This window comes from Pseudophryne corroboree, chromosome 7 (assembly GCF_028390025.1).
Source record: "Pseudophryne corroboree isolate aPseCor3 chromosome 7, aPseCor3.hap2, whole genome shotgun sequence".
Classification (NCBI taxonomy): Eukaryota; Metazoa; Chordata; class Amphibia; order Anura; family Myobatrachidae; genus Pseudophryne; species Pseudophryne corroboree.
In genome coordinates this window covers 88,578,580-88,601,449 of record NC_086450.1, presented here as the reverse complement: position 1 = coordinate 88,601,449, position 22,870 = coordinate 88,578,580, and the positions used below count along the sequence as shown (strand labels likewise).

The 22,870-nt window shown below is 39.8% G+C and overlaps 1 protein-coding gene across 1 annotated transcript; it reads right to left on the bottom strand.

Annotated features, from left to right (window-relative positions):
- Positions 1 to 14,694: 14,694 nt before the first annotated feature.
- Positions 14,695 to 19,389, bottom strand: EVX2 (even-skipped homeobox 2). The gene is made up of 3 exons (XM_063932284.1): positions 18,655 to 19,389; positions 17,146 to 17,387; positions 14,695 to 15,587 (listed from the first exon to the last, which is right to left on the bottom strand). Exons 1-3 carry the CDS (start codon positions 19,076 to 19,078, stop codon positions 14,976 to 14,978), a joined length of 1,278 nt encoding a protein of 425 aa, XP_063788354.1. The 5' UTR covers positions 19,079 to 19,389; the 3' UTR covers positions 14,695 to 14,975.
- Positions 19,390 to 22,870: the final 3,481 nt, after the last annotated feature.

Here is a 22,870-nt window from a genome sequence, read left to right as displayed (position 1 = left end):
CATGCAGGGCCAACGGGGGATGTTGTTAGTGAGGGCCATGCTGATGAATGCAGCATGGCTGCCGCCGCCGCTCCATCGCTGCCGGCATCGACCAGTGTATGCACTGGCCGATGCCAGGTCCTGTCCCTACCAATGTCTTTGGGTATACACATCGTCTGTTGTGTACCAAGCTTAACAGTAACTTCCACTGGATTTGGTGACCAATACCTGGGCATGAGGAAGGGGGCTGAAGGAAGAAACTCAGGAGTAGGTGAACATTTTCAGGGAGGAACTGGTGTTGTATTAATGGTTTCTGTCAGGTTCAGCGTAGTTCTGTGGCATTTGCTAGAATAAAATGGGTGGTATTTAGTATGCCGGATGTTGGGATCCCGGCGCTCAGTATACCGGTGCCGGAATCCCGACACCCGACATACCGAAAACTTTTCTCCCTCTTGGGGGTCCACAACTCCCCTGGAGGGAGTATAAATAGCGTGGCAACTGCAACGAGCCCGCAAGGGGCTAATTTGCGCTCGCCCAGCTGTCAGTATGCCGGCGTTCGGGATCCCAGGACCGGTATGCTGGCCGCCGGGATCCCGGCTGCCAGCATACCATACTACACTCGAATAAAATGGTCCAGAGCTGAATAGCGGTAACCCTGCCGCCCCATTCGGAGCTCACACTGGCATTGGTGGTTTCAGTGTACTTCACGGACAGAGGCTGACTGACAACCTGGTCTCTAGTGGTAGAGGACAAGCTGGCTAAGCAGCTGGGACGATCAAGATTGAACTGAAACCAGCTCCACAATAAAAGCAATATATCTCAAAGCGGGACATTCCTCAGTGAGACAACTTTCCTTACTGCACCATCAGTGGTATTCCTCCTACAAATGTGGGTAAGAGAGAGACTGTCATTCTGTGCCAACAGAGGAACTGTTAGAGAGTGGAAGACACTTCAGGTGAACTGATTCTTGATGGTATGACATTGTACAGTGTGTGAATATATTGTATGTATTTTTTTGCATTTTAACAGTTGCATTGCATGCTGTATAAAATAAAGGTAATGCACCTTTGCTATTGTTTCTTTCATGTGCAATCTGGGATTGACAGATTACTGGGATAAAGGGGTCTCTATAAATAGCCGCCTGTGTCAAGACAGTAAGGCACACATAAACCTTTTATCCTCACAAGGTGTACCTAATAAAGGTTCCCTGAATGTGTATGTTTATGTATACAGGGTGGCCATAATAAGCATCCGCTATTCAGAGCCATTTGTAGCTCGATCTAAACCAGAATGTTACCAAATTTGGTTGGTAGGCTAAACTGGACATGGGAAGAATTTAAGTACAAAAAGTTGCCGGAGAATTTGGAGCTGTACAATGTGAAAACTAATGTTCGGAATTACTGTTCTAAACTAAATTGATATTAAATGTTTTATATATTGTATGTTACAATAAAAATAATAATTTTATTTATATGCTGTTTTTCTCCAACATGACTCAAAGTTGCTTTACAAGTATCAGAAACATAGCATTGAGGTTTAGTATTGCAGCAAGAAGAAAACAAACTGAAAAACAGTGACCATAACGGGCACAATGAGCTTAATTCAGGGTTGGTGCAGCCATTTTAACTAATACATTTCATAGGTTAAATAAACTACCAAATTCCAGGCCATTTTGGGCACGCTACATAGATTACACTTGGTGGAATAGGCAACACCTAGAAGGTATTATACAAAGTGGGAAAATTGCAGTGTGCTTAAAGCTAGCAGCAGAGCCCTTACATAACAATCAGTTCCAAGTATTTTTCATCCCACCCACGGGCGTACCAGGTGAGACCAGTGGTGGCAGGGCCGTAACTAGGTGTGTGTGGAGGGGGCACCGCACATAGCGCTGCAGACTAGGGGACGCTGTTGGCAGCACTTGTCAATTTATCTGTTTTATTTTCACTTGCAGCTTCCCCCCTTTTTGAAGCCGAGCATCTCCTGACCGCCACTGTCTCCTACCCGGACCCCTTCTGTTGCTAATATCTATTCAACATTTAGGAACTGAACTTGAGATTTCTTTGTTATCCGGTTGCACTGTCCTTTATTACATTTCAAGATGCTGACATACCTGGGATTCAAACCCATTGCCTGTGGTAATGCAGTCAGACTCTCTATTCATTAAGCTATCTGCCCTTGCATAGAAAGGTAGTTAATTGTAAGATAGAGAATTCTAACTATTTGATACATACTGTACTGTATAATACCTCTAAAGTGTGGGAAGGGGCATCATAGCAAGGGCTTTCTCTGGGATCAGTCTTGTCATGCCCCTTCCCCACGAGGCATGCACCTTATGTCCTCATTGAAAAAATGGGGGGGGGGGCGCTAATTCTCTTTCTGGCACAGGGCACCGAAAAGTCTAGTTACGGCTCTGAGTGGCGGTACTGCTGGGGACAATGGAGTCGCTTGCCTCTGGGCCCCAGCCCTGAAGGCGTCACCTCTCCTCCATTGTCCCTCTTCCGCCGTACCTGAAGCTGAAGCTACTGCTACCCCCACACTTCTCCCTGCATTTCTGCAGCTCTACTCTCTGGTCCGTGGCTGGCTTCTGCCACAGTACTGACAGTCAGATGACTGACATGTCAGGTGCTGTGATGCAGCTAACGCTGCCCTTGCGCCCCATACCCTGCTCTCACATCCATGTCTGCCTGCCAGGGCTTATTTCTGGTGCACAGTGATGGACTGCGATGAGTAGCTGCCATTCTCAGTCACCAACTTCCTGTTCAGGACCATTAATGAAGATTGACAGCTGGAGAATGATTTGTGCTTGATAAGGTCGTATTCCCCGGTGATGGGTGTGCTACTGTGTAGTGAGAGTGCACTGCAGGGCTCTTTACATACTTCTGAAGAACAAAGCTGGATTAGTGGAGTTTGGGGGCAGCAGCGCAGTGTGACTAATAACTGGGAGAGACTGACTGACTGCTGGGCTCAGCAATCTCCATCCTGCTTATACTACACCTTACCTCCAAACATGACCCTCTCCAGGAGGGACACAATGCTCTGCCTCTGGACTTTTTTCTTAATTTATGAATGCCGGCACCTGTGTTGAACAGGTTAATGGATAAGAAAGGTGTTTCAGCACAGGTGATGTAATCATTAATTAAGAGGGAAGTCCAGGAGCAGAGCATTCTGTCCCTCCTGGAGAGGGTCATGTTGGGAGGTATGACACTGTTAGTATACAGCTCCACTCCAAGAACAACTGGATAGGGACTGCTGCAAACATGCTGTCATTATGGCTGCCTCCTCCGGAAGCAGGCAGCCAGGACGGCAAAGTGGGGGGTGCAGCTGCTGCATGAGGGGGCATGGCATGGGACAGTGACGCCGAATGGGGGCGGGCCCAGGGCGTGACAGCGGAATCACATCACCACGCCCCTGCTAAAACAATGCAGAGATTACCGGCATTGTGAGTGAGGGGTGGGGACGCGTTGACGCGATTCAACAAGAATCACGTCATCAGACCCCCAGCCGGGCAGCTTCAACTGTGGGTAACTGCAGAGGACTTGGGTTGGGGGGGTTCAGCCAGGAGACTTGCCCACTCTTCCGGAAGGTCGGGAGCGCCACACGATTTTCAGGAGCCTCCCGGCTATTCCAGGAGAGTAGGCATGTATGGACTGCTGCGACTTGTAAACCTATGTGAGCAATGCACACAATCTTTACTCTGTTGCTGACTTTCCTTGTCTCTTTCACATTGTGCTGCTTTTACCACTAATTTTGCATTGTCACTGTCATGGCATTTATTAACTGGACTTAAAGGCATTTCTTTGAGATGAACTGATTAATGCAAGACCTTTGCCACAGTTTTAAATAACTTGGAAAGGCAGGAGCATGTATTTCCTCAGACTTGTACAAAGGACTGGGATCGACAGGCATGGCTATGAAGTGGGTGGTCATTAAAATTGCTCTTAGTATTGTATTATGGTCACAGTATTGCTGTCAATATTGTCTGGTGGTCACTAAAATGCTCTCTGTATTATCTGGCAATCTCTAAAATGTTCTGCGTACTGTATGGCGGTCACAAAGATTGTAGATGGAATCTGCATGTGTCATTGTCAGATATTTTTCACTCTGTGCATGCGTTAAATGAGCAGTCCAAAGTCACTTGGATCTGCATCCATGGGTGAACATGAGCAATAACAGATTAGTGGAAAATGGGCTATAACTGGGATGAGTCGCACGATACAACTCCAGACAACATGGATGAAGTTTCGCCACTGGGAGAGACAGCCATCTTGAGTGCACTACAAAGGTTACAATGTGTGAGATAAGCCATACAAGAAAGTAAGACATATACGGGTGACTGAAACATGTGTAATATGATACTGCATGAATAGAACCACGTGTTCTTCACCCTACCCAAGAAAGGACCAACTGAGCCAGCCATGTGGGGCGCACTGCATAGGTTACATTTGGCAGGGTGTGCAACTAGTGGAAGTATAACATCCAGAAAGGGGAAGGGGTGGAATTGGAATAGAAGCTGAATGTAAAGGCATAAAACAGTCTTAAAGCAATGGTGACAGCTCTGAAAACTGTGGTTGTTAATAAAAAAAACTTTTTAAGGCGTAAACTGGAACAAGACTCATGACCAGGGCTGGACTGCCCGTCTGGCACTTCTTGCAAATGCCAGAAGGGCTGATGGGCCGGTCCTGTCACACAGAGAGCTGGGAAGGCCACGGGCAGCGTAGCCTCCGGCCCTCTGGTCTTGCCACTCCCCCGTCTCCCCTTCCATCTCCATAGAAATGGAGGCATGTTGTGAGTCCATGCCCCCCTGTGCGTGTTGTGTGCCCCCCTTCCATCTTGATGGAAATGGGGGCATGCCGCAAGTCCACACACCCCTGACTCACAGCAAGCCCCCGTCTTTAGTGCCCGCGCGCGCCCCTGGCATGCACGCACATGCCAGGGCCGATTTCGGCTCCCAGTCCATCCCTGCTCACGAGTCAGCTTGTGACTAGTGTCTCCCTTGCTTGAATGTGCGGCCTTGTAGCATCTGGCAGTTTGTTGAGTGTGAGTGAGCCGCAGAACCAGCATAAGTGTAACACAATAAAGGTAATCATTCACTAGTTTAGTCTTGTTATTCATGTGTCTGTCCATTTTCATGCAGTTTTCACATTGCACAGCGCCATATACCTGCTGTCGGCAACTTTTTGCACAAGCAGGGTCGGACTGGCCCAAAGGGGTACAGGGGAAATTCCTGGTGGGCTCCACTGCCTTAGAACCCCACCACTTCCTCTACTGTCACATTCCACACAGTGCCCTTGAACTATATATTGTTACTTTATTAGAGGGTCAGAAACATGGTCTCTGATGGCTGTACAAGCCTCTGTGCAGGCTGGTCTCATCCTGTGGTAACTGGCCACAACCCTTATGCATGGGCCCCTACCACAGGATTCCCCCGGTGGGCCTTTCATGCATCAAGCCAATACAACATACAAGTAAGTTAAGAATCCCAGTCAGCGAGTTATAAAACATTATGTTCTATGTTCATCTCTACTTCCAAATTAGTTGTAAAATTGGAAAGCATTTTTGGTGTTTTACTCCTCTGGGCCTTTAAAACTCAGTCTGAATGGTATTCAGAAACTCTGACTTCATCCTGTGCTACATTTAACCAAAGAATTATGCATTGGTTTTATAGTGTTCTGTTACTGTACATGAAAGCTATAAATTGAACAGGACCTACACATGGTGGAACCACAGTGCACTGTGCTGTAAAAATAGCCTTGAGCAATAGTTTTCATGAATCACATATTGTCTACATGAGCTGCAAATAAAACCAGGCACTCACCTTGTGGTCCTACTGTAGTTTCCTGCCATCACAAATATTGTTGTGTTATAATTTTTAAAAGACTTCAGAATATTATGTATGTTATGTTTACTATTGTTTTGTCTTTTAGTACTAGATCTATTAATATGTTTTCATCATATGTGTTCCAAGCTAAAACTGTTTTTGTTTTCTTTTTCCTTGTCTCATTTATTGGGAGAGTAAAGTGTTTATAGATTTGAACTGCCTGCTTTTTTTTGTGCTTCCTTCCAAATGTAATAACCTAGAGCATTTCATATTACTTTGATTTGGACTCTTTTCTCGGGCAAAATGAAATATGCTATAAAGCGCCTATTAAGGTAAACTGTATCTTCATTTTATATATATATATATATATATATATATATATATATATATATCCCTTATAATGTGGATGGAAATAATAATAATAATAATAATAATAATAATAATAAAGCAGGATTATACAAGGTCTGAAGCACCGTATTACTCAATTATTATCATATGTTTACCCAGTTTAATAGCTAATCAGATCACTGTAATGTGCACAGCATCAGAAGATGGGTGCTCTAACCTTGGAGGAAAACAAATGTTCGGTGCTCTGAAACCAACAGTATATTTGTAACTATGCATCAGCATATACATAGGTATGATATTTTGTGCACTATATAGCTACAATGTGGATAAACTCACCTGCCATCCTCAAGGCATCTCCCAAGCTTTTGTAACAAAAAAGTGTTCCAAAGATGTCAGTGCATCTTCTTGAGTCTCAATAAAATATGACCTGACATGTATATCTATAGGGCTGTATGTGACAGGGTCAGTGTGTAGAGGAATGGAGGTGAGGAGAGACTTGCTCTGTATCATTCTCACAGACTGAGAATTATATAGAGCAAGGAGCAGGGTATCCAGCAGTACAGAGTCCAGAAGTGATTCCCATGTGACACTTCTGCAAGAAGAGTTTGATGTTAAATGTGCCTGCATGTGAAACAAATTTCATATTTCAACTTTTTTGTTTTTTGTTTGTTTGTTTGTTTTTAGAAAGTATATTTACACTTAATTTGACTCCAACACCAGTGTATATGGGATAATGTAAAGGATGTGGCTATCAGAAATCACCTAGGGTCATGTGACCGTGTGAAAGCAGGAGGCTATGGGGCACATAATCCAAATACTTGTAGTTCAATTGTTTAGAGATCTAGTTCAGGTAGTGGAGCTGGTGCTCTTGCAACAGAGATGATCTGGGCATCATTGCCAGGGATTTCTCTTCAAGTTTTCCTGGTCATCATAATGAAATAAAATGGAAATGGGAAAACAACTGAAATGTGTACCATATATTATCCTGCTACCTCTTAGTGAAGCAAATCATGAACCGAAGTTTATATTTGTGAATATAAGAGTATAGTATGTTATTAATAACTAAAGCACTAGGGTTAGAAGATAGAGATGTTTAGATGAGGAAAAAATAATTAATATGTTCAACTGCCCAAACATATCTAATGTTTTGGTTTTAAAATGCACATTTAAAGAAACATAAGGAGAAATTATTGAAACAAGGATTTGCTGTTGTGGAGCATGAATGACAAAACTGAACACCTGAGTTTAATTATGTTAGTATTTCAGTTTCTTTTAATCTGGCCATTATTAATTAGTGAATGTCATAAACCTTTACTGCAGTGGTGGCCAACGCGTGGCTCTTGAGCCACATGCGGCTCTTTCTTCATTCAAATGTGGCTCCCAACACTCAAAGTCACGTGACCACTAGAGATCTGTAAACCGCTGCACTCCAGCCAGACATGCAGCAGCACTATGTGGACTGAGAACTGAGGGAGCCAAATACACACGGGGGAGCTGGCTGGAGTGACACATGGGGGAGCTGGCTGGAGTGACACATGGGGGAACTAAGGTGTATTATGTGAATCTGGCTTTTTAATATATTTTATGCGGATCTGGCTTTTTCAATTATTTGATGTAGAAGTGGCTTTTTCATTGTATTTTATGTTGGATCTGGCTTTTTCAATGTGTTTTATATCAGGGGCGTGGCCTAGCAGGCACGAGGTAACACCCCGTTTTTGCAAGTGCGCCTTCGGCTTCAAGTCGGCTCTTTGATGTACCTAACAAGATTTCTTGGCTCTTTGTCTCTGACTGGTTGGCCACCCCTGCTTTACTGTGAACATGGTGGAGTTATATTTTCCTGAGCACATCTTCACTTAGGTAGACATAAGCAACTCACTTTGAATTGAGCATTTATTCACACAATGTTTTCACTCATTAAAAATATTAATGTTGTTTCTGTAGAATATGCTAGGGTTTGCAGTTATACCCCAAAACTTGCATAATTGATAGTGTGGGCAAAAGTTATATTTCATGTATAACTGTACGACACTGTCTGTTGTTATAGTGCCAGGATAATGAACAGATGCCAGTGTGAATATATCTGCATCTTTTTCATATACATTGTAATATATGACTAGTACATAGATGTATTGACAACTGACTAATCACCTATAACAATGCCTCATTTACTTAATATATTTATAGGTTCAATTAATGACAAAGTGGATCGTGCAATTGCCAAAAAGGGTGTTCATTCTTTTTGGACAACTACTCATGTCGAAAGGTATGTGTCTGTAATCCTTAATTGTGATTAGGGATTTTGCAATTTGCATAAAAATTTATAAATTATACAGTATAATTAAGGTAGACGTTGTGTACATCCTTTAGATTCAGTTCTGTAATATCGAAACCATTCTCTAACCATCATTCAAAGTGAAAAAGTTTGACCTGTTGTGTTTTTGTTTATAGCTCAACAATCTGATGTTTCACCCGCGTTTTACTTTGCTTTTCCACTAAAAAATAATATAAAGGCTGAGTTTTGTAAGTTTTGTTGTGCATACTTAGATAATACATAGCAGCAAAGGGTAATTCTTGGGTCTCTGTATGTAGTGGTACTACAATTAGCAGCAAACATTTGTAGGCTCAGTTTATAACTAATGGGCTACAATCAAATTTCCAGTTTATCTAAACAGTGTGAAAGTTGCAATAATACCACCTGTCACTGCCCGTGATGCTAGATGATGTTTGTCCAACTCTTTGCGGAGCACATAACCCTGAGGAGGCCCAGTTTTCCAGATTTTAGAAAAGACAACGTCATGTTCCATTTAAGTTGCCACGTCAAAAAAGAGAGCAAGACGTATGCGTAGACACCTCTATGACATTGATGATAATACTGTCCTTTCCATTTTGCATTACTTCCAGTATAAGAGATATTTTATTATGATCAGAATTTTTTGAATTTTTTTGCTGATGTAAAACCTAAACTACTGTATAAGCATTTAAAGGTTTTTTTTTTGTACTTATAAACCTGTCATTAATCAAGTTTAACAATATTTGACAGATCTCACTTTAAGCTCTACATACTTAAACCACCGCAATCTGTTATCGCTTGCATTCTGATAATATCACCGATATAACACATCGAATTCTTATTAGTTGGATGAATTCCATTCTACTGTGATATACCCTAGATCAGCTGGTAAACATGCAATTGTTCTGTGCCACTCAATCGATTTAGGAGTAAAACTGTTCAACTGGTATCAAGCAGCATGATACTCTAAAATGGGCCAGATTAACCCCTCAATGGCCACATGGGTCTTGAGACACCTAGTCCCCAAACGGTTATTCGCTCACAAGACTGCAGTTCCCTGTGGCAGGTAGCCCTGTACAATGCTAGCCAAGTGCGAATACAAGCTCTTGTCCAATTCCACTGTTTAATCCAATGAAGGCAATTTTAGAGGATAATTACCGACATGTTTTAATGCATATGCATGAAAAAGGATTTTTTCCAGGAGACCGACTTTACATGTTTGTGTAATTGATTGAGGCGCTGACCCGCTATTCAAAATGTTATTTGAGAGCCATCAGAATGCGTAAACTTGCAAATTGCCCGGCTTGTATCTGAATTAATACCTCATTCATCATCATTATGGGTTGATAAGTTAATTTAACCATTTCATTCTGCTTTAATGAGCTATAGTTAAATTAATGCCACATAATATATGAAAGTAACATTTAAATAGAGGCACTGGACTGAGACAAACAGAGGCTGCTGCTATTTGGACTGGAATCGTCTGACATAAATCTTTTCTTCATTACAGCAGCCAGTCTGTTCTAGCAGCAGTTATGAAGTATTTTATTCATTTACTTTTGGTGTTGCATTGCCAACTAGTATAGGTACATTATGGGAGCATATAAATAATGTCCCCTGGATGTCTTTATTTAAATCACAGTTGTATCGAAAGGAAAAGGGATAAGATAACGCATCCAGGCACACACTTATACAAGACTAGGGACCAGGAAGTGTCATCTGATGCATAAAGAATTTATTTTCAGAAACTTAAATTCCTTTATTTTTTTTTAACAATCTAAAGATGTGTGTGTGTGTGTGTGTGTGTGTGTGTGTGTGTGTGTGTGTGTGTGTGTGTGTGTGTGTGTGTGTGTGTGTGTGTGTTTGTTTTCACACATTTGATGATATATCACTTGCTACTTGTTCTTTCATCTACTTACCATTTTGGATTGGGTTCTTTGATGCTGTGAATTTGGTTCAATGGGTGCGTGACCTCTAAGTTAGTTCAAGGACTCTCTTTAAAAACGTGCTTGTAGTTACTTTTTCCGCTATTATCACACGAGTAAATTCAATAGCAAGTGGGTTAGGTAAGGTTGGCTCCTTCATGGAGTAAGGTGGTGTCCTAAGTACACAGAAATAAACCATACAACAGCTATAAGCAACAATCGGTCATGTAGTATTGAAAATGAGCAATATTTCAGTTGATTCCCTATTAACGTAATAACCACATGGTCTTAAGGACATTTAATCAACTCCTCATTTTATTTCCTATAAGTTTTTTTTTAAAGTATTGCATTAAAACCACTTATTATTTGCTAATGTGCGGTATAATTAGAAAGCTGATGGGGCACTAATTCAGGTCTATTAATTGAAAATGGGACGTGGAGTAATATAATTTCTGCTCTGAGATTGCACTACTATTCGTAGTGTGCAATGTGCAATAGATAATCTTACCTAGAGTGTCAGATCAAGAAATGACAGTAGATTTTACCTGGCACAATGGATTATTTTAATAATCTAAAACAAGTTGTATCCATTAAGCAAGTAGTTATGTGTGAGAGAGACAATTTAACCACAGCAGCAAAAGAAGCTGACGATTGAGCAAATCACAGCAAACTGTGTATGTGCTTCATGGACAGGAAAACAAAATATGCGACTGGTCAACTGTGTAGTGTATATTGTACAAATACAAGGCAGCAGATACGTTTTCCATATTGCTCCATTCTTCCTTGTCTGAGCTAGACCAAGCAAGAAGCAGCAGTGTTTGCAAAGCCTGTGCTATTGTCTTGATCCTGAGCTCAGTTACAGGCAGGAGCGTTTTGGTCCCAAACGCGTCCCGTAGATCAGGTTTTTGTCCTCCCTGCAGCAGCTGTCACCCTGTATTATTCGCAGTCAGCTAAATGAAACATTATTCTAAACATATGCATCGTAATCAGTTCGGTCACACTTACAAGAACACGCGTTAATAAGGCAATCAATCACCCTGGAACAAGCAAGTTGTTCTGTAACAGCTCATAAACAGTGTGTAATGAAGAATTGGAGGTTAGCATGACATGCGTTGATCAGATAATCAATGTCAAAGATGCGATGAATGTCAGTAAATGTAGTTTTCATGTCGTTTCTATAAAATCTTCAATTTACAACGAGCAGTTCAATTACCCAGAAAATACAGTCAATTAAATAGGGGTGATTGGACAGTAGGGGGTGGATCATCGATCTTTGTATTCTTATCTAGCTGGTGGACATTTAATTTGGTTTTTCTATTAGTGTTGGAATAAAGAAAATATAAAAAAAATATTAAACAAGCGGCAGATTTATTTTCATGTCAAAAACAATTGGGGGTTTGATGACGGACAGTCTATGACTTGTATGATGCATCCATCCCCCATTTTTAAGTGGAAAAAATGATCCTGTTATTTTGGATAGGGGTTTTTGGCCACTGTCTTTTTCTGTTTGCCTTGCCATCTATCTCAATGCTTTTTGTTTTTTAAGGGTTACAACCTCCCGTGTTAGTGAAGTGAACTGAAAACACGGTGATACATCACTGGACCAAATGTGCTGTAGCAACCCTATTCCTTTAATAGATACATTTAAGAAGAGTAAAGGGAGGTGGGGCACTGTATCTAAAAAAAAAAATCTCCCGGGGAGCTCTCCAGTATATATTTAACTAAACTGCAATTAAAGACAGTATCAGCTTGTATCATTTAGACCTAATGCAATAATAATGGTAAATTACAGGGCCAGGATGGCTGTGATAGCAGACGTTGTATTCCCCACAGTTTAGCATCGTTGTAATTAATGCCAGCCTGAGCAGTTGGTAAAGAAATTTTCATGTAAGGACATCTTGGTTAAATCGAATAGAAACAGACTCTTTGCACACACCATTGACTCTGGCATTTTGTGCTGGAATATCGATTTTGCCAGCCGTGTAGTGTGTTGGTGTCACCTTTACTACAATGATGTTTTTTTTATGTAGTTTATAACTTTTGCATTATATCTTTGATCAAAGTTGTATTTTTCATGTGGAGCCATTTCAAACGTGCAGTATATTTCCAGTGAGAAGATAAAGGTTTTAATATCTAGAAATGTGAAAAGATAAATATATTCTAATCGCGTGCAATTTAAATGACATGCATTCATTTTCGTTATTTTAATCGTGTCCGATGTATTTGTTTCTGCCTTTAGTGTGACTTTATATAAAATAAAATATCTGCTGGCTGCTATAAATAAAAATACCTCGCAATTTGAAATATTACTTGCTTTCAGAGCAATCTGCTTTCCCAGTTGTTACAGTGAAAACAACAGTGTTTCCATTTAAATAATATTTATTTTTCATCACCAAACACAATAAATAACATAATATACAAAGCTTTTTTAGTCCTTATTGCACATTTTTTAAATATTTTACAGTGAATACTTACAGACACCGAATTGAAAACACGCGTTATATACAGATGCATATATACATACATGATGGTCCAATTGACCCAACATAAATAAAATTTATGTAAATCTTACTAACAATCGCTCTTATCAATAACATAATCACGACCGAACCTGTAAACATTATTGCCCAAAAATATATTATGTACATCCATGGTAAGAGATCAGTTGAAAGACGGGAAATGCGTGTGTTGCATAACAGTGCCTGACTCTCCCTCAATCCATAAATTATAAATTTAACAACATAAAATATATTTTGATTGACAGGTCATAACATTACATCAGCGTATCATAGATACTTTGAAATAAACAATATTATTAAATTCCTTCAAGAAAAACATTCTCAAGGGTCTTTTCGAGACATGCTTATAGTCTCCCTGCTAGAAAATAAGAAGAAAACAAGAAGGGGTAAGAAGGATTATGTCCAGACTGCATACAGACCTGAATGCTTCTTCTGAATAGTGGCATAGAGGGGACAGTGGGGGGATCCAGTGTTGTTTATAAAGGTTATTCTAGATAAACGATAGTGTCCATAGACATTCTAATTGGTATACCGAATGTTTGTGATATAGATATCTTGCTATATACTGTACATACACACAGAGGACATGCATGTGTAGGTGTGTGTCTACATATGTACACATACACATTGGACTGAAAAGCACATCACAACCAGGAGCGTTACTTTCCACCTATTGCCATGATATTCTGATTACATACGCGTGTGTGTGTGTGTGTGTGTGTGTGTGTGTGTGTGTGTGTGTGTGTGTGTGTGTGTGTGTGTGTGTGTGTGTGTGTGTGTGTGTGTGTGTATGTCTATTGTGCGGCTCAGTAAGATATATCAGGTGTTTCTGCAGCAGCAGCAGCCCACATGATACACATAGATATATAAATAGATTCGCTTTGGGCCTTAACATGCAACTGCAAGTTCCTTCCAACTGCTCCAGCCCTTGAGAAGATCTCATTATGTGAGGAGTGAAGTGGCACTGCGGGGAGCATTATGGAAATATGTAGGTTTGATTTAATGAGGCTGTTCACACTAGTGGAATATCAACTTTAAGGAGAAAAGTCTGCCCAGGGTGTCCGAGCATCCAAAATGAAAATTGCCAATTTTGATTATAGGAACTGGGCTTTTTTTCAGCGGAATCACTTCAGGTAACAGATATGGCATTAAATAACATAGATCCTATGCACCAAGAACAATGTTTTATGTACCAAGCCTCATATCTGTCTCTCCTAATGACTTCCCTTAGCGGGTTGTTAGTACTTGACAGCAGGTCTCTATGCGGGGAACTTTCCTCCAATTCTACATTCAAAGGAGGTCCATCAGAGAACATGATTGGCAATTTTCGTCATAATCTACACATTATTAGCATCAGAATTGACACGGCAATAACACTGCTAGTTTGTGATGTGCTTTTCAAAGTTCAGGGAACTCCCTGCAGGAACTGGGGTTTGAGAAAGCAAATTTGTGTTACCCAATGGTAACCGAGCGAGGCACGAATATACCTCGTGTTACTGTGGGACATAATTAATCATGGTACCTAGGTAAAACTTGAAAGAAGAAAAAAGAAAAAAAGAATCATATGCCCCACTTTAATGCTGTGATGCATGCCCTATATCAAGATTCAAGTATTTTCCAGATACAAAGTAATGAATCAAAGTAATATAAAGTTTGATAGATCTAGCGACCAGCCTAAAAAAATAAGGCCAATTGTAAATAAATCACCACATAATAACAACATGAAAACGAAATTAAACTAAAGTCAAACATTTGAATTTCGGAAATTGTAAATATGTTTCTCAGCAGATTCAAAACATAATTTGGAAACCATAATTTCCAACAAATATCATATGTATGTGTGACTCATTGTATTACAATGATGTGCTCAGTGCCAGTTTCTGTTCAGGAAAACGTCCCTTTAATTGTACAGTAGCCGATGGTATTACGAAGGAGGAAGGGAGCCGGGTTTTTTAGTTTTTAGGGTTGTTTTTTTTATTAAAAAAAAAAAAGATAAAATCGCCCTAGTTTGTTGGTAATGGCTGACGAACGACCAGTCCTCTCTGCTAGGGTCAGTGCAGGTCTAGGGGTGGGCTGTTCCTGTGTCAGGGCCACAGTTATCTAGTCAAAGGGCTCTCATCTCTCTGCTCAGGCACCGGGGTGACCGACGTTTTGCTGAGCACAGCCGCGGAGTAGGGGAGGAAGCTGCTCTCCGACCTCTGGGAGGCCGCGGTACAATTGAAATCCGAGCCCCTGCTGGCTGAGCCCAGGGCCGACGCCGTCTGGTTACTATGACAACTGAGGCAGGAGCAGGGAGCGGATCCAGGGACAGAGGCGGCAGCTGCGGCCGCGGCTGCGGCGGCGGCTGCTGCGGCCGTGCTATTGATCCCGGCTGGGGACTGATATAATCCCGGATGCCTGAAGCTGCAAAGTAGTTCCGGTCTGGAGTAGGGGTGCGAGAGGGCTCGGAAGGTGTCCAGGGGGCGGATGGATGTGGCAAAGGGTGAGGCGGCCGCCGCCCCGGATGCAGCCGCGGCCGCCGCAGCTGCGGTAACCCCGACATGGGGGTAGTAGTGCAGAGGCACGTGGGAGTGGAAGGGGTAAGGAAGGCTGCCTGTGGCCGCAGCGTGCGTCATCATGTAGGTGTAGAAGCTGGGGTCCGCGGGATGGGGCCAGGACATGGCCAAGCGCTGCCTCTTGTCCTTCATCCGGCGGTTCTGGAACCACACCTAATGCACATAGAGGAGAAGAGGGCATGATTACACCTTTCCCTGCTCATATTCAAGCACATAACAACAGGTCTATAATCCAGAGGAATGGTGGTTTGATAATATTTCCTCTCACCGATCATACCAGCAATTTAAACTGGTCAAAGATGGTTTTGTGGGTGTAAACGTATTCGCTGATAATATAGAGAAGAACTGTTAAACATTCTTGGGATAAAAGTCGTCCATAAATATACTGTAGTATGGTCTTCTAAAACGGGAGACTAATGGACCTCCCTTCAGTGTAGTGTGTGGCAAAGTTTTCTTGTAGTTTACATTACACGTTGCTGTATAAAACTGTACATGTTGCTAACACTTGCATTTCAAACAAACGAAGCACACTGTGATTTTCTTACAAACTATTCATTAATAATCTAGTTCCACAGCTCATCTTGCCATATTTTTATGTAGACCCACACATAGTTAAATAGAGGAATGGCTTGTATACAATATGCAAGCAAACAGGTGTTACAATACAGACTTATGGCATATGTACTAAGCAGTTTATTTTCAAAACCCTCCGTTTTTACAAATTTTGCTTGCCATATTTAAAATTACAATAATAATAAATGTAAATTCAAGAATGTTTTGCATTTAGTTTTATTGCCCTTTTATATCTGGCAGGCTAAATGTGTACAAATCGAGGCTTTCGAAAAATCACTGCTTAATAAATATGGCCTTTAGTTGATTGGAAATGTATAGTTAAAGGTATCTTGCTTGGAACATTATACACCGTAGTGGATTTTTTTAGTGCACTGTTAAAATCTAATTAGTGTTCATTACTTGTAGTCGATGAGACTATATTAGATAATTTCACATTTATTAGTAGAAAGTCATATTTTATTTCCATGAATACCCAGTTAAAAACGCCGATCATTCCCTATAGCAAATTATGTAATCAAACATTTTATATGAGAGTCACTACATTATTGGTTACACGGATAGGGTTAATTAAACTAAATAAAGAAAACAAGCATATAACAGGAACATTTAGATTTAATTGTCTATTTCTGTGGAGTAACAATAAGATTGTACCGTTCTAAAACACGACTGTCATTTTTTGACATTTTAACCATTAATCTGCTTTGTCGGCAACCATATGCTTTTAGTCTGATAGCCATGAAATTGTATAATTTCTGACAGCACATTACAGGCTCATTGACACACGTTGCAGCACACATGTAATTGCACTGTATAGTCGCTTACAATTTTCAAATATGTTTGAATACATATAGAAACTTTAATATTCGACTGTACCCGGTACATTAAATAAATCCATGTATTACGGTATACTCCCGTGTGTTGGATCTCGTACTGTATTTTTATATTATTGTAGATCTTTTAACTGTAATATTACATTAACTAAATCTATAAATTACTAAAAGTGTTGTACCAAAGAGCACGGGTTTTCGGTTTGCTTATTGTTCAGATATAGACTTTAATTTTGGAATGCTAACATAATAGCCACGTCTGTGATGGAAGTGGTACATAAAAAGTATAAGGTGTTCCCCACGTCTCTTACCTTGATAGTTGTCTCTGGAAGGTTGAGGGCAGCTGCCAGCTCACATCTCCGGGGCCGTGACACATAATTCTCTCGGTAGAACTCCTTCTCCAACCTGGCTATCTGCTCTCTAGTGAATGCTGTCCTGTATCGACGCACCTGGTCAGCAGCTGAGCTGGAGCTCCCCACGGGATTACAGCTATTGAGGCTGCCTAATCCAGAATTTGCAGAGGAGCTGGTGGTATTGGCCACTGAGCCACTGTCTGCAGCCACACAAGCAGGAAAAGACTCAGTTATACAGATAAAGAAAGACATGCAAAAAAATAATTATACAGCTCAACTAATTTACTTTTCAAAACTCTTAAAAAAATAAAAAATGCACAAATAATGGTGTTAGATATATATATATATATATATATATATATATATATATATACAACTGTATAATATTTGGTGTATATCATCTTTACTAATGATAACAATAAGACTTAGCCACCACTTTAGATGTGATTTGGAGGTCTTTGTATTAATGTGAAATGGATGGATGAAATTTTCTCTATAAACATAGTTATAGCTGATTCACGATAAGATTGTACTCCTTATTTGAATAACCCCATTTGTACTTTCATACAAAATCTCACCATTAAATATAAGATTTTTCACTCGTGTTATTGAACGTTACTTCTGATACATATACATAAAAGTCAAGATGATCTTAGACTTATATTTATAATTGCTATATGAAAAATGCATATAAGAAGTAAAGGGCTGTATAAAGATTTGCCTATTTGGGAAACAGCTATGATAGCGGCGTAATACAGAATCGTTAGGCAACTTTATTGCACAGAATGATACATTTGGAGTGTATGTTAAAATATGAAATAGTAATGCCTGTACTGTTCCTATCATATTGTGTTATTGAATGCAATAGGAGAAAACAAAGTAATTGATCCTTTTTCATCCTCCCCATTCATGTATTTACTTCATTAATCTCCTTGTTTCTCGCGTGAAATTGTTATATTATATCAATATTTCAGTTTGGTGTTAATACTTTCGGGTTTTTTTCAGCTATCAGAAGCATTTAAGAAGCATATAGATCGTGTAGAAAAATACATCCGTCCTTTTGACAATTTTTCCAATATTATTAATGTCTAAATGGCTTATGCAAAGAAAAAGTAAAATAAAACAGGTTTATCGGGTTTCTCCTTTTATGTTTCAGTTGTGGCTTAGTTATTTCTGTAGTAGTAGAAGTATGAATATTATGCTAACTCCAACTGTATGTGTACTTAGATTTTTTTATTTTATTTTATTTTTTTTAAATTGGTGTTCACGTATCCCACGTAATCACTCTCGGAGAAAAACAATAATGATTTGAATATAATGTATAAATATGATTGTGTTTTGGCACCATGTGCAAATGCTTAGGTGCTTTGCATCGCACACAGCGATATTGCTTGTCAGGAAATTGTAACATGTGTTGTCATCTTTTTCCTTGTATCTATAAGAATATAAACAAAATAATCGACGTACCTTTGTTGATATTGTCCTTCAGCTGGCTGCCACTCAGGCTGTTCGGGGAGCGCAGGGATGAACACCCCACCTCTACATCACTGCTCATATCTGCGTCTGAAGCAACTTCCGAATACTGGCTTATCTTCTTCCCTCTGTCACACAGGGAGATGTCTGCTGCGTTGTTACTATCACTGTTGGGATGAGGGATGCTGAACAAATTGTCTATTTCAAATCTGCCTTTGCTAGGAAGGTCCCCTATAGATCCATGCATGGAGGAAGAAGTTAGTCTGGGACTCAAGCGGGCAGCGTGATGTGCATTTTCCAAGGCCTCTAACACTGCATTCCCAGCTGAGTCGGATAAATTGGAAAGCCTTTTGCCTGTGGTTGGGCTGTGCAGACCTCTTTCCATGAGAATCATCTCTTTTCTTATCCTTTCCATCATCTCAGCTTTGTGAAGAGGAGAGAGAGAGAAAAAAAAGTCAAAGTAGAAGGGTTGGTGCTGTAGTAATGATGATCTGCCTGCAGCAGGGGCCAATTCACATTTAGCCTGGCAGTGTCTCTAAATATCTTCTTTTTTTAGCGTTGCGTAAAAATTGTGGGATGCCAAAGCGATAGAATGACTGGTCAAAATGACCCATACATCCTTCCCAGGCAGAAATGTCATTCATCAAAAACTAGGGCTCGTCATTAAGGTATGAATGACGCTGTTGAATAATCATTTATTGTAACAGTTTTATAAGCAAATAAATACAGGCTCCTGTCACTTGGCAGTGAAGGCGGGTTCTGAGCAGACAAATATATCCAGGTAGAGAGAGAGAGACAAGGAATGAACGGTTACGCTCCTGATCAGATCTTGCTTCAATTGCTGTGGGGTTTGGCCTCTAGGGTGAAATTGACAGTCTGATTAATAAAACGAGCTAAGCAACATTTCCCGTTCATTTAGGGGCATCATTATGCTGATTTTTGTTTCGTTGGCTTTTAGGTTCTAATGATATTGGCTTTCCCTTTTCTTTTTTTTTTTTTTTCCATTCTCGATGAGTAAATCAGCATTATTACAAAACAAAACCAAGTGTATTTTCATCCTTAAAAGCTGAATAAATGAAACGGAGTGTTGGCATCTAATTTCTACCTAATATGTGTCTTGTGAAAAATGAAAAGACACATTAATGTTATTGTTTCCCATATCTCTCTGGGTGGCTGTATATTTTTTTTAGTAAATGTGCTTTCACAGTACACGGAGTGGAGCAGCCTGTCTTTGTTGTACAACATAAGCATGATCACATTTTCTGGTCAATATTTTTCAGGAATCGTTGGCAAATTAATAATAGCAGTCTTTGTTGTTGTTTCCTTTTTCTATTTCTTGTCTTTTTTACGGTCAACAAAACAATATCCTTTCAAGCAAATATATGCATAATCTATAGCTCTCTCACTGTCGTTCTAATTGGTAGCGAAGGGGCCTTGTTACATAAATCAGTGGACATTACATTTGATATGAAGATGATCAGAGACCTAATGATGGTTTATTTATTTATTTATTTATTTATTAACAGTTTCTTATATAGCGCAGCATATTCCGTAGCGCTTTACAATTAGAACAACAGTAATAGAATAAAACTGGGTAAATACAGACATAGAGGTAGTTTAGCTCAATTCTTACTAATTACTTATTACCCAGGATCAATAGATACCAACAATTTTTCCGTCTCTTTCAAATTGAGGTTTTCTTTCACTTTAAAGCTTGATTATGTAAACTTTTGGAGAAGTAGATGTTCAAGCTTGTCGTTTTTTTCACGCTATAGCATAGATCAGCCATAAGAAAACAGAGTGATGTTCCTTAATGCCTTGGATGACAGCAGTTTAAGTGAAAATACATGGCTATTCCCAGAAAATACAGCCGTCAGTCGTTCGAGATCCTGGAGAACTGAGATTATTGTTGTTGAAGTGGCCACTTGAGTCATATTTAATTTCCAGTGTCTGATGACTAAAAAAGAAGACACCAACTATCATACCGCTGTCGTTTGGCGCCCCCATCAGTTTGATTTTAGGTATTGCTGTAAGTGTCAGAAACTGTAAGGACTTTTTGAGGATATAACTAGATTAACTAGTTTATTATTTCGCTTTCCAAAAAAACTCGTTTACTTTTGAAGTTAAATCACACGTTAATAGATGTACATGCATCCAACAATCGTGACTTTTAATTACAGTCCAGTTGTACAGAATGCATTGTAATAAAAATAATAAGTATATATCTGACAAGATGACCGACCATTTGTCAAGTAGATTTGAATAACAATCAGACTTGCAGAAAGTGGCTTGCCAGCTGTTGGGGAAGGCTCAGTATTACAATCAGAGGTAGTGCTTTCTTGGACCTGTAGTTTAAGAATGGGCGTAGACCTGCGAGTTTCTTATCGCTTTGAATTAAGTTATTATTATTATTATTATTATTATTATTATTATTATCATCATCCTTTATATGGAACCACATGGGAACCGCAGCGCCCAATTACAGAGTAAACAAATAAGCAAAACATGAAGACAGTGACTTACAATTCAATACAATATAGGACAAGTACAGGGTATGTAAACATATAAACAAAGAAATCTGGTGCTGTACCCATAGCGACAAATTAACTAACAACTATCTTGTAGGACAAATGAAAGCAGACATCTTATTGGTTGCTACGACCCCCTGTGTGCCATAGCTGTTTACATCGCATTTGCTGTTGATTACTTTTCAGTGTTTATTATCTCTTTCTGATAAAACTAATTGTGTTATAATACAACAGTTAATTGTTTTATGTGAATAATTATAGTGTACAGATTGTACCGATTATTTGTATAATATGTCTCATTTCCTATCAGAGTTTTAGATGCTTGATATTATTTACTGCACTATCACTTTGTGAAAGCAAGTGTCCTTTGTTCTCTGAACATAATAGTGTCCTGCTGGGACTGTAAACCCTCGAAATACATCGGGGAGCTTCATGAGGCCACAGAATAAAGAATGTGTAGGTGTGCAGATGGAGTCATCTATATTTTGACCTTTAATAGGATTACTTGAGCCAGGGCAGTCGGACTTAATCCTTTACTGTAATGACTTAATCCCCTGATGTATTGTTCTCTCTCTGTATTGTATTGCATCTGAGAACAATAGATGAAGGATTTATGCTAATAAACCATGGTGTGCCTAGGCATAGCAGAGAAGCCAAGATAAACATGGCTCCATCTGTATGTATGTGTATATGTGTGTTTTATGAAAGTCGCACACACCATCCAATCCTCATAGTAGTAGGTACAGGGTCATGGTAAACAATAGATAACAATCCATCCTTTAAGTGTCCACTAAAGGTTCAAGCAGGGATCAGACCAGCACCCAATTTCCAATGCCAAGTGTTTAATAAAGTCAAAACCAATCCAAATCCAAGTTAGTATTCAGCCCTTAAAAGCTATATACTGTATGATAAGATGAATATGATACTTATCACTATGGTAGAGTCCAACATGGTTCCTCGGGATACAATTTAAAACCCAGTCAGCTTCCACCAGCTGTTTTGGTTCTAAACCTTCATCAGGGGACCGCTGATGAAAGATTAGAACCGAAACAGCTGTTTGGAGCTGACTAGGTTTAAAGTTATATCCCCTGGAACCATGTTGGAGTTTACCATGGTGATAAGTATCTTATACTGCATTTATGGCTGAATACAAACTTGGACTTGGATTGTAAATTTTGACTTTATTAAACACTTGGCATTGGAAAATGAGTGCTGGTATGATGCCTACTTGAGCCCCTGGTGGATGCTTAAAGTATGGATTGTTCAAGTTACATGTGTATATCTACACACACACACACACACACACACACACACACACACACACACACACACACACACACACACATGTCATCTTACTGCGATGTGGTACGCTGCATGCTGCATTGTGTGCCAGACTGCTTCATTAATTCATTCTTTTAAGAATTAATGGAGCAACTGCCAGGCAGCAATTGCAAACTACAGTGATAAAATAAAACAAAATAAAAAAAAATTGAAAACAACACTGATAAAACAAAACTGGGTAAAATCAGACAGTCGTAGAGGTAGGAAGGCCCTGCTGCAAGCTTACAATCTATAGGGAAGTAGGCACTGATACACAAGGATAGATGTTATAAAACCATATTATATTTCAATGCAAGAGAACATGTAAAACTCATAATTGTGGCATAAGTACATTTTTCAAG

What these genes read in the sequence shown, in the direction of transcription:
- EVX2 (XM_063932284.1), bottom strand. Translation starts at nt 19,078, where the DNA reads ATGATGGAAAGGATAAGAAAAGAGATGATTCTCATGGAAAGAGGTCTG. An exon ending in GAAGGACAATATCAACAAAG is followed by an intron (nt 17,388 to 18,654) that starts GTACGTCGATTA and finishes GTGTGGCTGCAG; the next exon opens with ACAGTGGCTCAGTGGCCAAT. An exon ending in TTCCAGAGACAACTATCAAG is followed by an intron (nt 15,588 to 17,145) that starts GTAAGAGACGTG and finishes TATGTGCATTAG; the next exon opens with GTGTGGTTCCAGAACCGCCG.